Here is a 15,389-nt window from a genome sequence, read left to right as displayed (position 1 = left end):
GATTACGGTAAAAAGAATATTTATTTTCAAACATATATGCTGCAAACAACAGGCTTCTAGCTACTATGTTTTCTTAGAGGAAAGCGCTCTGCTTTTCCAGTAATGGAGATTTCAATTGCTTGAACATAGCATTGCAGTAAGATTTTTTTTTAATTGGTGCATGATACTGACCATCAGTATCAGAATCACCCACAGATTCTCTTCTAAAATGTGGAATTCTACATTTTATAACTTGCCAAGTATGCATATCTGCAGGCATTGAGTGTGCTAATCTGCATTTTAGCAAAACGCTACAACATGCTAGTTATACACTTGAAATTCTTAAAACTACTACCCTAAACTGAAGGGAAGGGGGGGAAAGGAGAGCAAATAAAGGACCCTCAGGATTTCCTTCGTTCAGCATCTCTCTAGGACTGGCCCAGTGAATGAAGGAGCCAGCAACACCTGCTGCTATGCAGGACAGCTCTGGAGAGATGGGCTCTGGTAGAAATGGGGATTGTACTACAAGATCTAACCAGTGCTTTCTCCAGATGCTTCTATTATCAGCAGTCTCTGCCATTTTAAAAGAGACCAATCTACAGAGAGAAAGTGTCCATTTATGTTTAATATGGTTGTTCTTAACCTTAACTGTGAAGGAATTGCTGTTTAAAAAGGTATGCTTTTGCCTTTTAGGTTTAAAAATGACATAGAACTTTGGATAGAGATAAATCAAAGAAACCCAGAAAAAAGGAGATATTTTACAGAAGCAGTGTAGAGACAAAGCTCGTCTAAGTCCATCACATTCTTTCTAAGAGATATTAGGGCACACCTTCTACTCCTTAACTTGAGAGTAGGTTTCAAAGTGTGCTTCTATATTGGGGAAGGGAAAATTATTTTCATTTCTTTGATATTACAGTTCAATTAAGAAAAAATAAGCTTTAAGTGCATACCAAGAAGTGACCTGAGAGTGTTATCACAGCTCAAAGAACTTTCCTTTATGTAGAAAAAACATGAGAATAAAAAAATACCCAGTATACCCAATGTAACATATTTCTTACACATCTGCCAGACAACACGTCTGAACTGATGATGGTCCTTTGGTGGTAGGCCATTTTACCAAAATATATAATTCACTAAAAAATTCTGTTAAAATATCTTGTGTCCTACGTATATATTCATATAAGATGAGGATTTTTTTTATTACGCATTTGACTCCAAATCTACATTTTCTTGTGAACTAGGTAAAATAAAGGTTATCTTCATAAATTACTGTTGTACTGCTGTTGTGGTGAATCATGGATACCCACGATATTGAAAAGTGTAAGCTGTTATTAGTGAGTTAAAAGCTCAAACTCTGTTCCAAATGTGTTGGCTTCAAGATATATTGGTTTGTAAAGTCTCATTTTGGAAAATTTTACAGTCGTTCAAAATTGTCAAGCCTGGGAGTTCTCTACCATTTTTGCTTAAGGAACAAAAAGTAGTTGTTGAGCTCTTATAGACATTTCTTACTTAACATATGAGTACTGGAATATGAGTCAGGAATGGAAATCATGACAAATATCTAAGCAAGTTGTGAGATATATATACATATTGTAAGATATGTTTATAAACTCCTTGCAAGTGGATGGCAGAAGCAAACAGTTTATCTAATGGAAAATCCTATGTCAACATCAGTCAGACATTGTATGCTAGGCATATCTGTTGAATTCTAATCTATTCTTTAATATGCTTTACTTATAAGAGAAATGCATTTTACAAGAAGGCAAACACAGTGATGACATTTGCTATGTTTTATTTTGCTATTAGCCTGTTAAATGTAACATGCAAATAATCAAAAAGAAACATAAACATGACTTAGAGTGAAGAATAATTCTAAAAAGGAAAGTTTCACTTGTTAAGCATTTGAATTTTGACACTAAAGTAATTCTTTAAATGCATCCGGCTTTGTAAATTTTGTCTATTATTTTGCAAAATTATTGGTCTCACAAATACCATCTATTTTCAACTAAAAAAATTTGAATACATTGAGACGATTTCATTAAAGACAAAAAACAACCACATGTAGTCCCTGCTTTTTTTGGTACATTAAGTTAAGATTTAGGGATTATAAAACTTGACTGACCTCCATGCAACCAATAAAAGGCTATGTACATCATTTGACAGGAGGGATGTAGAAAACATGAAATTCACAAATAAAGCATTATGTTTGGTATCTATGTGTGTGTTGTGTGGACTTGTGATGAAATAGGCCTGCCTTTCATCTTTCCTTTTAAAAAAGTGGCAAAATGTTTACAAAACATTTTCCCTCAGAATTTCTGGAAGTAATAAACAGCAACAAAAAAATGGATATGAAGAAAAGTGATGCAAAAATCATAACCATACAGTATTGCTCCAGGATACACCTCATTATAACTGAAATTAGCAGATATCAATTCACATTCACAATGATTTCATTTGCTACGCGTAGACATTCATACATATCAGGCGGCAGATTAGTTTGAGTGAGACGATTGCCATCTAAACGCAAATGCTTGATCTTGGAGTAGGTTAATGGTCCTAGAATCTTACAGAAGCTCTTCACATCAAATTCTGGAAAATAAAGAATGGAAAACTTTCACCATCTATTTTAATACACTGGCTTTAAATAACCATTAAAACAAAAAAAGTCTCAAATCTATAATATTATTTAATAGGATTTTCCCTTCTGAAAAGTCACTTATACTATGTGTTTTTGAATTTACTAAATAACAATTTTTAATAAAGAACAACTATGGCAGATCAGGATATTTAATGGAATTTTTCAAAGAAACAGAACTAACTTATTGTATTATCAGAAGATGATTTTAGAAAGGTATTCAGTATGTGTGTCATATTATCTAAAAACAGTTTTGAAAGATATATTCTAGCCTGAAGAAAAGTAAGATGGTGCTGTCATATGGACAACCAGAGCAATATGAGTATCCTCAGTTTTTCCATCTTAAAATAAGAAAAGTTAACTAGATGGTGTCTGAAGAGTCTGCCAGCAACAACACACCATGAAAAAGATTCAAAACTCCAAGGCAAAAACCAAATCATGGAATGATGACCAGCTGAGCCCATGTTCTTCTTTTCCTCTGTTGTCAAAATGCTGCCACAAATGACAAAACTGATTTAGTTTTCAGTGGAAACTAAGATTGTTACAGAACTGCATGGTCTATGTATGCACATAGAAACTGCCTGTATTTGCCCAAGTCTATTTCAGATAACCTTATCTGATCCTTTATCTTGTTATTTTCTTTCAGTCTCAGACTCTAGTTAACAAAGTTCTCATTGAAAGCCAAATGTACTATACTCTTTTCCTCTAAGATGCTATCTTGACTCATTGCTTTAATTCCAGTGACCTTTCTCATGGTCCCTACCTCTGAGACAATATGGTGCAATGGACGGAACATGGGCTGGGCATATATGAAATTTTACCTCTGCCACTTACTAGTTGGGTGGCATGGAACATTTATCTTATCTTCCTGTTAGATATAACATATCTACCTCCTTGTGTTACACAGAGATTAAATGAGTTAAGGTATGTAAAGCAATTTACACAGTGTCTAGCACTTAGTAGGTGCTTCATAATTAGTGCTGTCCATTTCAGTTTGTCCTCCAAAATTTTGTACTTGGAAGAGCTATGATTATGCCATTACTTAGAACTGCAAATTTGAATTATGAGAAATAGTTTATGGCTATATATTTCCAAATATTAGAGAAATATTAGGAGGTGCTTTTATCTCAAGAGAATGTGGGCAATTGCTGTGCATGATTATTATCTGGCAAAATGGTCTAAATTGAGGAGATATACACAAAGACAACAGGAATGCCTAACCAAATGTCAAGGAGAAGGAAGGAAGAAAGGCAACTTCTCATTATAAAGTGGCCACTATGAGCTGGGCACTGTGATTGCAATCTCAGCCTGGCACCTGGTGGCAGCTGGCATTCTACCTTAGACCACCCTCCCTTTCTCCTATACTGGCCATTCCATCCTTTGCTGAAACAACAAGGTCTTTATACCTCCAAATATGCCTGCATCTTTATCTTTCTCCTTTCCTGTCTCAGGAAAGAAGTAGCCTTGTTCCTGTGCCTAACACCCACCCACCAAATTTGGTGGATTTCCTCAGCTTTCAAACATCTTAAATCCCTTTAGCATTTTGGTCTGTCAAAGTAACCTTCCTCCTAACCATCAATATTTAAAATGTGGGTTCATATTTTGCCACATGAGTTTTCCACTGTAAATGACTGTTTCAGTTGTTCAGCTATGATAAGCTTGACCATGTATTGTGTAACAGTCAAATAGCACCAACACTTACCTTGGCAGAGATCCAGATACAACAAAGAGCATGTGGTGTTTCAGAGTTGGCAATCTTAATCTCCTTCAGGAGAACACCCCAATCCTACCGGGAGTTACGCAAAACTGTTGCAGTATCACAGTGTGCCATATTCATAAATTACTCTGTAATTTCTCTGATAACAATGTTAATATCCTTATCCAGTGTGACAAGGGAACCACTTTTCATGAGATAAAGATGTTCGATTTCAATAGATATATTTTGCAGATAAAATTGCTTTGTGTGTGAAACAGTGTTTTCCAAATGATTTTTCACTGCAAAATGTTTATCCATGAATCATGGCTTTTCTCTTCTGCCATGTTATGTTAGAGAAAGGGGGGAAATGGGGAATTTCAATTTCCCACATCAATCTGTATTGCTTAAATTGAAAAATGTCCCAGAAGAATGCATACATGGTCCACATGGATCTGATCAAATACCCATCCAGAAGATGAATGAAAAATAAACTGCTGTAGCAAGAGAAAGGAAGGAGAAACTATGGAAAAATAAAATGATGGAAACAGTGGTGTGTGAGAAAAAGGACTTTAAAGGATAGAGACAGACACACACAGACACACACACAGAGAGAGAGAGAGAGAGAGGTTTCTTAGCCTCCTTAATCTACATCACAGTCCTCATCAGAACTGTGGAGGTCCCCCAAGACATAACAAGGAAAATAAAAGTAGATGATGGTCATGATAGCAGACTAATATATTGGTTCCTAAGTAACGATGAGAAGGAAGACCATAAGAATAGGGCTTGTTCTGAAGGTAAACAGGAAGGAGGTTTCAAAGCCACTGCCTGCTGTGCTACTTCTGGATTTCTTTGCTCATCCCTCAGCAAGATCTTGCCAAGAAATAAATGTAGGACACAAACTAAGTCATTAAACAGGCAAATAATAGCAGATAAATATCAAGAGAAAACACAGCAGGATCAATGTTAACTGTTTCTTATCTGAACGCTCCAAAGAAAGGCTAGACATGGGATATATTACCTAGCCAGGATAATTTTTTGTTTGACTTAGAGGGATATTTTGCTGGCAATTTTAATGCATTTAAAAAAACGGAGCCAGATACAATATTTGTGTTGTGCAGATTAGGCATTTAAAGACTTGAGGATGTATCAATTAAGCACAAGCACAGCTTTCAACTTACTTTCAAGGTCGTTGACCTCCAGGTAATAGTTTTCAAGGTTTTCATTGACAGTTGGTATGCTTTTAAGCTTATTGTAGGAGAGATCCAGCTCAATAAGGGATGACACATTAAAAGAATTTCCGGGTATTCCACCATCGGCCAGCTCATTATGAGATAAACGCAGATACTGCAGTCCACTAAAACGCTTAAAATACTCGTCAGGGATGTTGCTGATCTTATTGTTGTCTAAGTAGAGAGTCAGAAGAGAAACTGGGAGACCAGAAGGCAGTTTGGTCATCTGATTGAAGCTCAAGTCCAGATACTCAAGTGATTTAAGGCCTCTAAATGCAGCTGAAACGGCATCCTCTTTCAGTTGATTGTACTGAAGATTGACAATGGTCAGGTTGACCAGCCCATCAAAGGAGCCCAGCTTTGTGATCTTGTTATGAGTGAGCTGCAGATCTTGCAGAGATTTGGGAAGTGGACCCACAGACTCTGTCAGGTTGTTGTAATTTATGTGCAGCTTCTTTAGCTGTTTCAGTTTAGAGAAAACTCTTCCTTTTATCTTGGAGTTTTCTAGAAGGTTATGATCTAGAATGAGCCACTGAAGATCAGTTACATTTTCAAAGGCCTTGTCATCAATATGGTCAATCTGATTATTCCTAAGGTAAAGATACTTGATTCCAGGAGGCACCATTGGCACACTTTTCAGTTTCAGCCCGTCGCAGTACATGGCAGTTGGATAGCTTTCAGGGCAGTTACATTCTGGTGCACAGTTTGGTGACGATAGCCCATAAATTGATAGGGGAGAATCATAATCCTCATAGTAATAGCCACTGGCACCACTGATTACTGCCAGGAGGAGAGTAAATGTACTTAGATCCATTGTCAGCAAATTAGTTGAATCCTACATAAGATGGAAACATACATTATTATAAAATAATATGCTTTCAGGAAAGAGAAATTTGATATGCTGCAATGTTTTATTATTTTATAATGCTTTTTAGTGCATTCAACTGTGTCTTTTTAATTTTCATTTAAGTCTGTGCATGAGGGTGTATGTTTACAACTTGTGGGGTAGAAAACAGGTTTCAGGGTAGATTGTATACACATGCACCATCTTTAGGGACTTGCCAGACCAAATTGTTTGAGTCAACTCTCTAGCCCCTTCCTTAATTAAATGCCTTACTGCAAGAGGTTTTTGGGAGGTGTTCATTGACCACCATGTTAGAACACTGCTTCAGAACATCCCTCAAAACCAGAATAAATGAAAATGAGAAGTACAATTGCAAACTGTGTATTCTACCCTACTATTCAGCATCATTAAAATGTCTCTTCAAGGTCCTTCCCCAGAACATGGGCAATCTGTGGTTTTGCCTGGAGGAAAGCTATTCTTATCTGGGAGAGGGGAGATGCATTCTTTTAACTGTCTGATTATGGTTGTTGTTGGTTCTGAGGAAGGAGAACAGAATTCTTGGTATATATGTGTGTGTGCACCTTATTCCAAGTTTTGTTTCACATTCCATGCCTTTAGGTACATTCCAAAACTGTGTTCTCGAACTAATATTTAGTAAAGTTAAATTATTAATGAGAGAAAGATCAAACATTCTAAGAATTTTTAAATCCAGTAAGAAATTCAACTGGTCATTTTTAAATCAGAGGTCACCTCTCTCTCAGTAACTCAAAAGTTCTCTGTCTTCTTCCTGACAAAATTTGGATTATTTGGATTTTAATGACTTTACAGAATGACAATGGGAAGGAGGTGGAAATTGAGCAAAATTTGCATTTAAAGCTGGCATTAGGAACCACGCAGGAAGAGATATAATTGAGACTATAAATTTAAAATTGCTTGTTATGGTTTTCTTATTGAATGTGTTTCTAAGGTGAGGTGCAACAAAATGCATTCCAATTGCTTGGGAAGTACAAGCTCAGCAACTTAGGTAAAGGGAAACGAGGATATAAGAGTTGGACTTTTGTAGAGTGAAGAGTCATGGCTGAGGAAAAGTTGCTTACTCTGGGAGGGAGATTTTTAATGTGAAGAAGTTTCCAAATTTCCAATAGACACCATAGAATATTGTACCTTCTTTTGAGGAATACAATCCGAATTTTTTAGTGAAGTAGGATTTTTGGTGTCAGGAGCTTTTAACATCTTTTCTGGGTTTCCACTTGAAATTATAAGGCACTTTATTTTATCAGATGAAATACTTAGAAAAGTTGTCACAAACACTTTGCTGACACAATACACCATTCATAGCCAGATTCTTAGTAAATTATGGAGGTCATTTACTTAGATCACAGGACTTGACCATGTTAACAGTTGCATAGCACTAAAAAGAACATAATGAACTCTTCCTGGATTCTTTATAAGTTACCAGATGTTAACTCTGTAAAGCTGTTTCTTACATCACAAATAAGTTTCTACCTTATTTTAAATTGAGTATACACCAAAATGGTTATGGTAGCTATAATGTGAGTAGAGAATAGTAATGGAAAACAGGATAAAAAAACGAGGGCTCTGAATTGAAAGAAAATTTGTAACCATACAATGGCTCCACTATGAAGCAAAAGCACACTGCATTTTCCCTCAGTTTTTTTTTTTCCCCAAATACCTAAGACTACAGAGGAAATGCTTTTTTTTTTAAAGTAGATCATGTCTTTCAGAATTTCATTAAAATGTTTTCCTTAAGACACACATCCCCAAAACAAATCTTTGAAATGTTAGACAAAAAGAAATAATCTGTATGAGTGTCTAAGTCCCTCAGCTCACGTTTTATAAACACAAAAAAAGTTCATTGCAAATCCTGACAATATATTTATTGCAAAAGATTTTGAAGACTAAGTAAAAGTTCCTTTCTTTATCGCAAAGTTATCTGACAATACTAACATATACAGCTGATCAACATAAACAGCATTTTAATTTCCATACTTTTTTCAGTGTCTAATTTAAATATTTGCTAATTCCCTTGTTGAAACATTTTACGACCTCCCTTGCCAAGGAATAAAGCATACATTGTATACAATTTATCTCAATTCCATAAAATATGGAAAGCATATTAAGCAAAATGTGAAAGTAAATGCCTAGAACTGTGGATTTGCTGTTGAATAGCAATTGGCAAAGTTGCTCTGGAATTGCTTCTAGTCCTGTTACAGCAAACACTGTCCGAAACACTCAACAACCCCAGTGCTATAGTTGAAACGGCACTTACCTTACTGTCTTGCCACTGCTTTTGTTAATTCTTAAAGCAGATGCACTAAGGACAAGAATCCACCAATATATGCTGTAAACTCTCTCAGGACAGAACTGGCTGCCAGATTCTTAGCGATACAAGAGCTAAGGGGGAGAAAAAAAGCCAGCCCAGTCACGCCAGTCTCTGAATGGAGTTATGTCATTGTGGGGATTTTGTGGTGTGGCATATGAAAGCCCGGCTCTCTAACGAAGTGCAGGTGGACGTGGTGAGCCAAGACAGCCCAGCTCATTCCCTATGGAATAGAAGAGAGATACATTCTTAACTAGCCCAAATACCATAGTGTTTAACCAAGAATTGAGTCCTGCTGCAAACGAGGCAACTGATAGAATGTTTCTCCTACAGAGAACTCTACTTCTGTGGCTGTGGCAACAATGAAACATGCTGCTTTTAGCCAACCATCATGTTCGTCTAGAGGTCTCATAAATCATAAACAGAACAATTAATTTCAGAAAAATGCAAATGAGAAGAATCAAAGGAATTTAATTCTTTTGTGCTCATCACTCTTGGAGTCTATATGGATTTACTTGGACAAACTTTATATTTGGGCATGGAGTAATCAACATTAGTTTCTAAAATATACAAAATGCTTCATATACACTTTGCTATAAATGATAAATACTGACATTTCCCATTTATTTCTTATGCTGAGGAACTCAATCTCTCTCTCTCTCCCTCCCTCTCTCTCTCTCTCTCTCTCTCTCTCTCTCTCTCCTCTTTCCTCTCTTTTAAGGCTATTCAGGTCTGGAATTAATCAGCAATGTCATGCCTGTTTCTTATTTTCTGGATTACTTGGGGATAGTATTCTATAGCTTAATGCCAAAAGCATAAGAGAACAGAGAAAAAAATATATGTATACTAAAAATATTGCAAGGCAATGATCTTTCATTCTGTCATTGCATGCTAGCAATATTTTTTCAAAGCTAAAAGTTATAATCTCCTCAAATCCTTTTTTGTTATGCCTTTATTGTCAGTTCCTGTTGCATGCTTTTGGTAAATGAGAGGTCTACTCAAGTCTTGTCTATTTCACTTTGTGATTGCATCAGCTGCATTTATAGGATTTTTTCCCTTCAATATATCTATGTTCCCATATTTTTAAAAAAGATCTCAGAAGATATTTTAATTTAGGTTGCCAAATTAGAAGTGTTTTCCTTTTAAAATTACACAAACATATTACTTTTTAGGTATGAGGCTTGCAAAAAGTTATTTAATCTCTGACTACTATATTCACCTAAAAATTAATATTAGAAAATAATGTCTTAATTTTGTTATGGAACTGTTAAAAAAATAAAAGATAATGTTCTTGAAAGCAACTCAGGGAACTGAAAGATGATTCATAAGCCTAAAATTTTATTGCAATTGTATTTTATGAAAAAAAAATTATAGGAAGGCATATTTCTGCAATAAAGGTATCAATTAAATGTAGAAGGCATCAAGGAAAAAAGAGAGCAATCAAACATAAATATGTTGTCTTTGTTATAAGAGGATGATTAAAATTTAAGAATTAACTATAAGAGTGACAAATTCTATAATCTGAGATTTTCTTTGAAAATTTTCAGCTAGAATTTTTCTTTATCAAGCAATACATGAGTTGTTGTAGCCGTAATAGCATTTCCAGGCATTAAATGGGAGTTAGTTCATTGTGAAGCTGATGTTGTCAACATATAATCTGAAGACTGCACATTTTGAAGCATGCTTCCTGGGGCATTTTGAAAGGAATGAAATTAATATTCATGGTGTTTCTACAAAATTCTAAGAATTGTCACATATAGTAGTTAATTTCATTCTTTAAAATCCATGTGATATAAATGTTATATTTTCAGAAGTGGAAACAGATACTCAAAAAGTCCAAGTAAACTGCTCAGTTGAGGCCACACAGTGACTAAATGGAAGAAACAAGACCAAGAATTTCTTCATCTGTTGGGAAGAGGGTAGAAAGGATGGAGCTGAGATGAGGGGAGTAATTCAAGCATTTTAAAATATTTTAAAGGCAATATTATTACCAGTTGACCAAAAGCCACACATTAACTAGGCAATAATTTCTTTTTTGTCCTTGTAAATTGTACCTTCACACACATATACACACTGACATCTGCACTTCAGACCTTCTACATGAACTTTCCATCCTGGCAACTGTAGATTCAAGTCATTTGTTGTAATGCATTTTGGAGGCTGAACGTGATTCTTCAGAATCCAAGTTAAAGTGATTGAATTGCCCCTCAGCCCATCCACTGGATTCCCTCTTTTACCTGAGACAGGAAGGATGAGGAGGGGCACTAGGCTCTTTCACCCCTCTCAGTGTGAACATCACACTCCACTTCCCAAAGCCCCCAGGCTCACCACAACTTGACTGCTTCTTTTGCCGTAACCATTCTGGTACCAAATCTTTGTTGTCCCAGGCTAGCTAGTGAACTCTGAAGAGTCAGTCCTAGAACAGGAAAGTGGTAAAGAGCCTAGGCTTTGGGACAAAATAGATAGAGATTAGCAACTTTTTCAGGCAACCTGCCAATAGCAGGAACCATGAGCAGGTTATGTCATCTTCATAGCCCTTAGTTTCTTTGTTTTTAGAATGGGTATGATACCTACAGGAAAACTTACACACAAAAGGCATGTGTGTATAATGCCTACAGATTAGTGCTTAATACATTTAAGTGCTTACGATGTTAAAACCGTCATTAGTTATTATTCATAGAGTACTAGAACCATAGATTTGGAATGAATCTCAGCGATCATCTAATGGAAGGGTATTGTTAAACAAAGTCCCCACGTTCTGTTCCAGTGGCTTTTTGGAGAGCTCAGGCTAATGTGTTAGCAGTACCCCACCCAAACAAATTTTGCTGCATTGGTTTCCCCTTGGGGGGACCAGGGAATCTTCCACGTTTCCCTACATTCTGTATATAGTGGTGTTGATTGTGTTTCTTTAAAGGTGGAGTTATCTGAGAGCATAGACTACCATGCAAACAATAAAGTTTTCTTATTAGTAAGGGAGAATGTTCTATTTCACCTATTGGGATTTAAAAATCAACTTTTTTCTTATTACAAATGTCATAGAGGTAGTTTGCTTTAGCACATTTAGAAGATACAGGAGGAAAGAATAAATTTTCTAGCCCAGACTTTGGTGTTTTTCCTTAGTGTGTGAGTGTGCGTGCACATAAACACACAGGTTTTAACATAAAAATGCTAATATTATGCTTACAGTTTATAAACTTTTTTCACTTAACAGTACGTTATGGATACTATTCTGCATCATTAAACATTCTCCTATAATGTCACTTTTTTCACTACATGTACTTCCTTTATATAGATGTAACATATATAGTTGTTAGCTTTTAATGTTATAATGAACACTTCCTTTCTCTTATAATTTATGAAGGACTATCACATACAATGGGATTTTTTTCTTCAAATTAGTTGTCCTTAATCTGTTCACATTGCTTATTTCAACAGACACATGTTAAATGAAAAGACATTTTGTGTTTTCAAATAAGACAATAGTGGAGTGGATTTAAATTTTCTTTTTCTCCCTTCCCATCAATCTCATTACCAGCCTTAATTTTAACATTTCTTATAAGCTAAGGATGTGTCTTTCATCTGTGTAGTCCTTATGGTAATAAAGATGTATATTTTTAAACTCATTCTATAATTGTCTCCATTTCTCTTGCCATTTTCTGTAACAAATTTATTTTTAGAATTATCAATAATGTGGTTTATTATATGCTTTGCATTAATTTCATTCATTAATTAGTTTGCATTATGGAAGTAATATACATGAAAAGTATGGCATGCTAAAACATTTAACAGCATAAGAGGATATAAAGTTAAATGTAAAATAACTAGTCAACCCACTGTCTCTCTAGTCTCACTCCCCAGAGGTAATCACTATTTAGATTTTCTTTATTATCCCAGATATTTCCTATATACACAATAAAATTTCATTTCCCCTCTCATGGCAGGCTATGACATAATTCAAATAACTCAGCACTCAGATAACTTCCTCACCTATGCTGACGCATAGCTACAAATCTGCTTAAAGGAGAAATGATCCCTCTTTTATCTTATTCTCTTTCTATGTATTGTCCCATATGCTCTTGTTTTTGTTTTTGTTTTCACCTAAAATATGTCTTAGATATTTTTTCCTTAATAGTATATGTAGCTTTGCATCATTTTAAAATATGATTGCAAATTATGCCAATTATTGCTGCATCAAAATATACTTATGTTTTATTTTTATTCCCCGCCCACCATGGTATCAAGACATTTTGTCTTTTGATTATTTTGTTGTTATGAGAAACGATACAGTTTTGAACAACTTTACATATATCTTTGTGCACTAGTGTGATAAAATCTTTAGGATAAATTTCAAAAGTGGAATTTGGGTGGAAAAGATTATGCACATTTTAAGATTTTATAGCTATTACCTAATTATCTCCAGAAATTGTTCTAATTTTCATTCCCATAAATGGTATTTGAGAATATAGTTTCACCTCTCATTCATGAACTTTGGATATAATCAAGTTTAGAATTTCTGTATCCCCATTGTTTAAGTTTTATTTCCTAAATAATATTTGGTAGTGCTGGTCTTGTATGTTTCTTACCTTATGCCTACAGTACCTTAATAGAACTGACCCTGACCTAATTCCCTGACACCATCTAATCTCTTCCCTCCTTCTTCCTTATACTCTAGCCTCTCTGGCTTTCACCAAATCTATTTAACATCTGATTTAATAGAAGGAAGTAGGATACTTACATCTGCTTCTTTATTCAATCCATTGTGATTTATTGTTTTGGTTGATGCACATGAAGAAAATCCAGCCTTATGCAGGTAGTACAGTTGGAAAAGGTAGGGGTATATTAAGAGACTTTTTAGATATTTGCAAATATTCTTCTTTGAAGATACACTAAAACTAAACAAATGATACTTTCTTAATGGTTAGTTGCAATGTGGAATCTGAAACCATATCAAAGAACATTTTCTACTCCATTACTTTAAAATCCACAGGTCTATCTTGCACTCGGAATAATCGTTTAACCATGCATCATTTTTAACATTATGCATTGGCCATTCAGAAATTGTTGGTTCACTGCGCTATGAAATTTTTCCAAATGTTGACACATTTCATTATACAGTGTAAATAAAATTCCCTTTTCTTAATATCACCACCAATGAAATAAGAAAAGTCTTTAATAATTAAGAAATTGTCTAGCTCAGAGTAGCAGATAGATATTTTTCAAAATTCTAATTTCATTTGAAAGTTCAAATTTAATCAAATACTGTCAGTTCTTTCCCTTGAAGAGAAAGGCACACTTTCTTCATTTTCAAGTGTGTCTACCAAATACCCTAACCTGACAAACCATAATTTGTATGTCAGTCATACTTTCAACTAACAATTTTCATGTTCCATGAAAAAAGTGGCTAGTTCAAACTAGTGATTCAATCATCTAAGTGTTTTTCCTGAGAACAACCATCTTCTTTCAGCATGCAACAAAACATATGCCCTATTTTGTCAGGCAAAATATTTTTTAAAAGTGTATATAGGGTCTACATTTATAAAGAACACAATAACTTTAATGATTCACCAAAGACATTCTTAAGGGAAACAGGCATTTTTTAAATTGCAAGTATGTGCAATCAACAATATTGACCAGTACAGTTAGGTGCTACTGCCTTGATTCCTACTAAGTCTCAAGCAGTTTTACCCACTAGTGCTTTTGTATTATCAGTGCAAATATCAATATGGTGTTGCAGGATAGACCATAAAAGTTTTTAAAAAGTTATTCACCAATTGAATATTTAAGGAGCACTTCCAATTGTTAGCACACATTCACATAAAAAAAATCTTTGATTATTATGTTGGGTAGATATCAGACTTATTCAAGCAAAATAGCAAGTCCCAAATCATCTGTACATTTGTCCATTTGTAAGGCAAAAGTAAAATTCTGAAGATGAGCTATTAACTCACTCTTCATGTTTCAGCTAAATCTTTAACCTGATGTATTATTCTAGCATTAGAAAGTGGCATGATATGATTTCTTTTACTGACTGTTCATCCAACAGGCATTCAGCAACGTTAACTTAGTCTCGCAGGCTTTTATGTGCACTTTTCCAGCCAATGCAATACACATTACCCTGTAATGTGTTTCAGCAACTTTTTAATTTCTAGCTTGAAAAACTGTAACAAAGCATTTTTGTCTTTTAGAGTTCATCCAATCTACATTTAAAATATTCCCTTCATTTTTCCTTATATTTTGAATGATTGGTCTCAAAATGATGCCACACTCATCATAAAACTATTTGAAATAATCTGCTGCATAAGACCAAATAAGAAATTATTGCTGTCTGTGGTAGTTTGAAACTGTAACCCAGAAAATCATGTTCTTAAAAATAATCTATTCCTGTGTGTGTAAACCTACTGTATGCAGGACCTTTTGATCAAGTTGCTTCAGTTAAGGGGAAGCACAGGGTGAGTCTTAATCCTTTTACTGGAGTTCTTTATAAACAGGATGAATACAGAGAGAGAGAAAAAAAAAAACAAACAAAAAAACATAGAAGCAAGAAGCTGAAAGCAAGAAAACCTGGAAGAGAAGAGAGAGACTACCAGATGCTGCCATGTGCCTTGCCATGTGACAGAACAGTCCAAGATCACTGGCAGCCAGTCTTCAAGAAGAAAGCACCACCT

The 15,389-nt window shown here is 35.0% G+C and overlaps 1 protein-coding gene across 1 annotated transcript; it reads right to left on the bottom strand.

Moving 5' to 3' along the window:
* Positions 1-1,754: 1,754 nt before the first annotated feature.
* Positions 1,755-9,012, bottom strand: LUM (lumican). Its single transcript, XM_037846278.1, has 3 exons — positions 8,674-9,012; positions 5,489-6,374; positions 1,755-2,568 (listed from the first exon to the last, which is right to left on the bottom strand). Exons 2-3 carry the CDS (start codon positions 6,351-6,353, stop codon positions 2,408-2,410), a joined length of 1,026 nt encoding a protein of 341 aa, XP_037702206.1. The 5' UTR covers positions 6,354-6,374; positions 8,674-9,012; the 3' UTR covers positions 1,755-2,407.
* Positions 9,013-15,389: the final 6,377 nt, after the last annotated feature.

Source organism: Choloepus didactylus, chromosome 8, assembly GCF_015220235.1.
Source record: "Choloepus didactylus isolate mChoDid1 chromosome 8, mChoDid1.pri, whole genome shotgun sequence".
Classification (NCBI taxonomy): domain Eukaryota; kingdom Metazoa; phylum Chordata; class Mammalia; order Pilosa; family Megalonychidae; genus Choloepus; species Choloepus didactylus.
The sequence above is the reverse complement of the archived record's forward strand: the minus strand, read 5'-3'. Positions and strand labels throughout refer to the sequence as shown.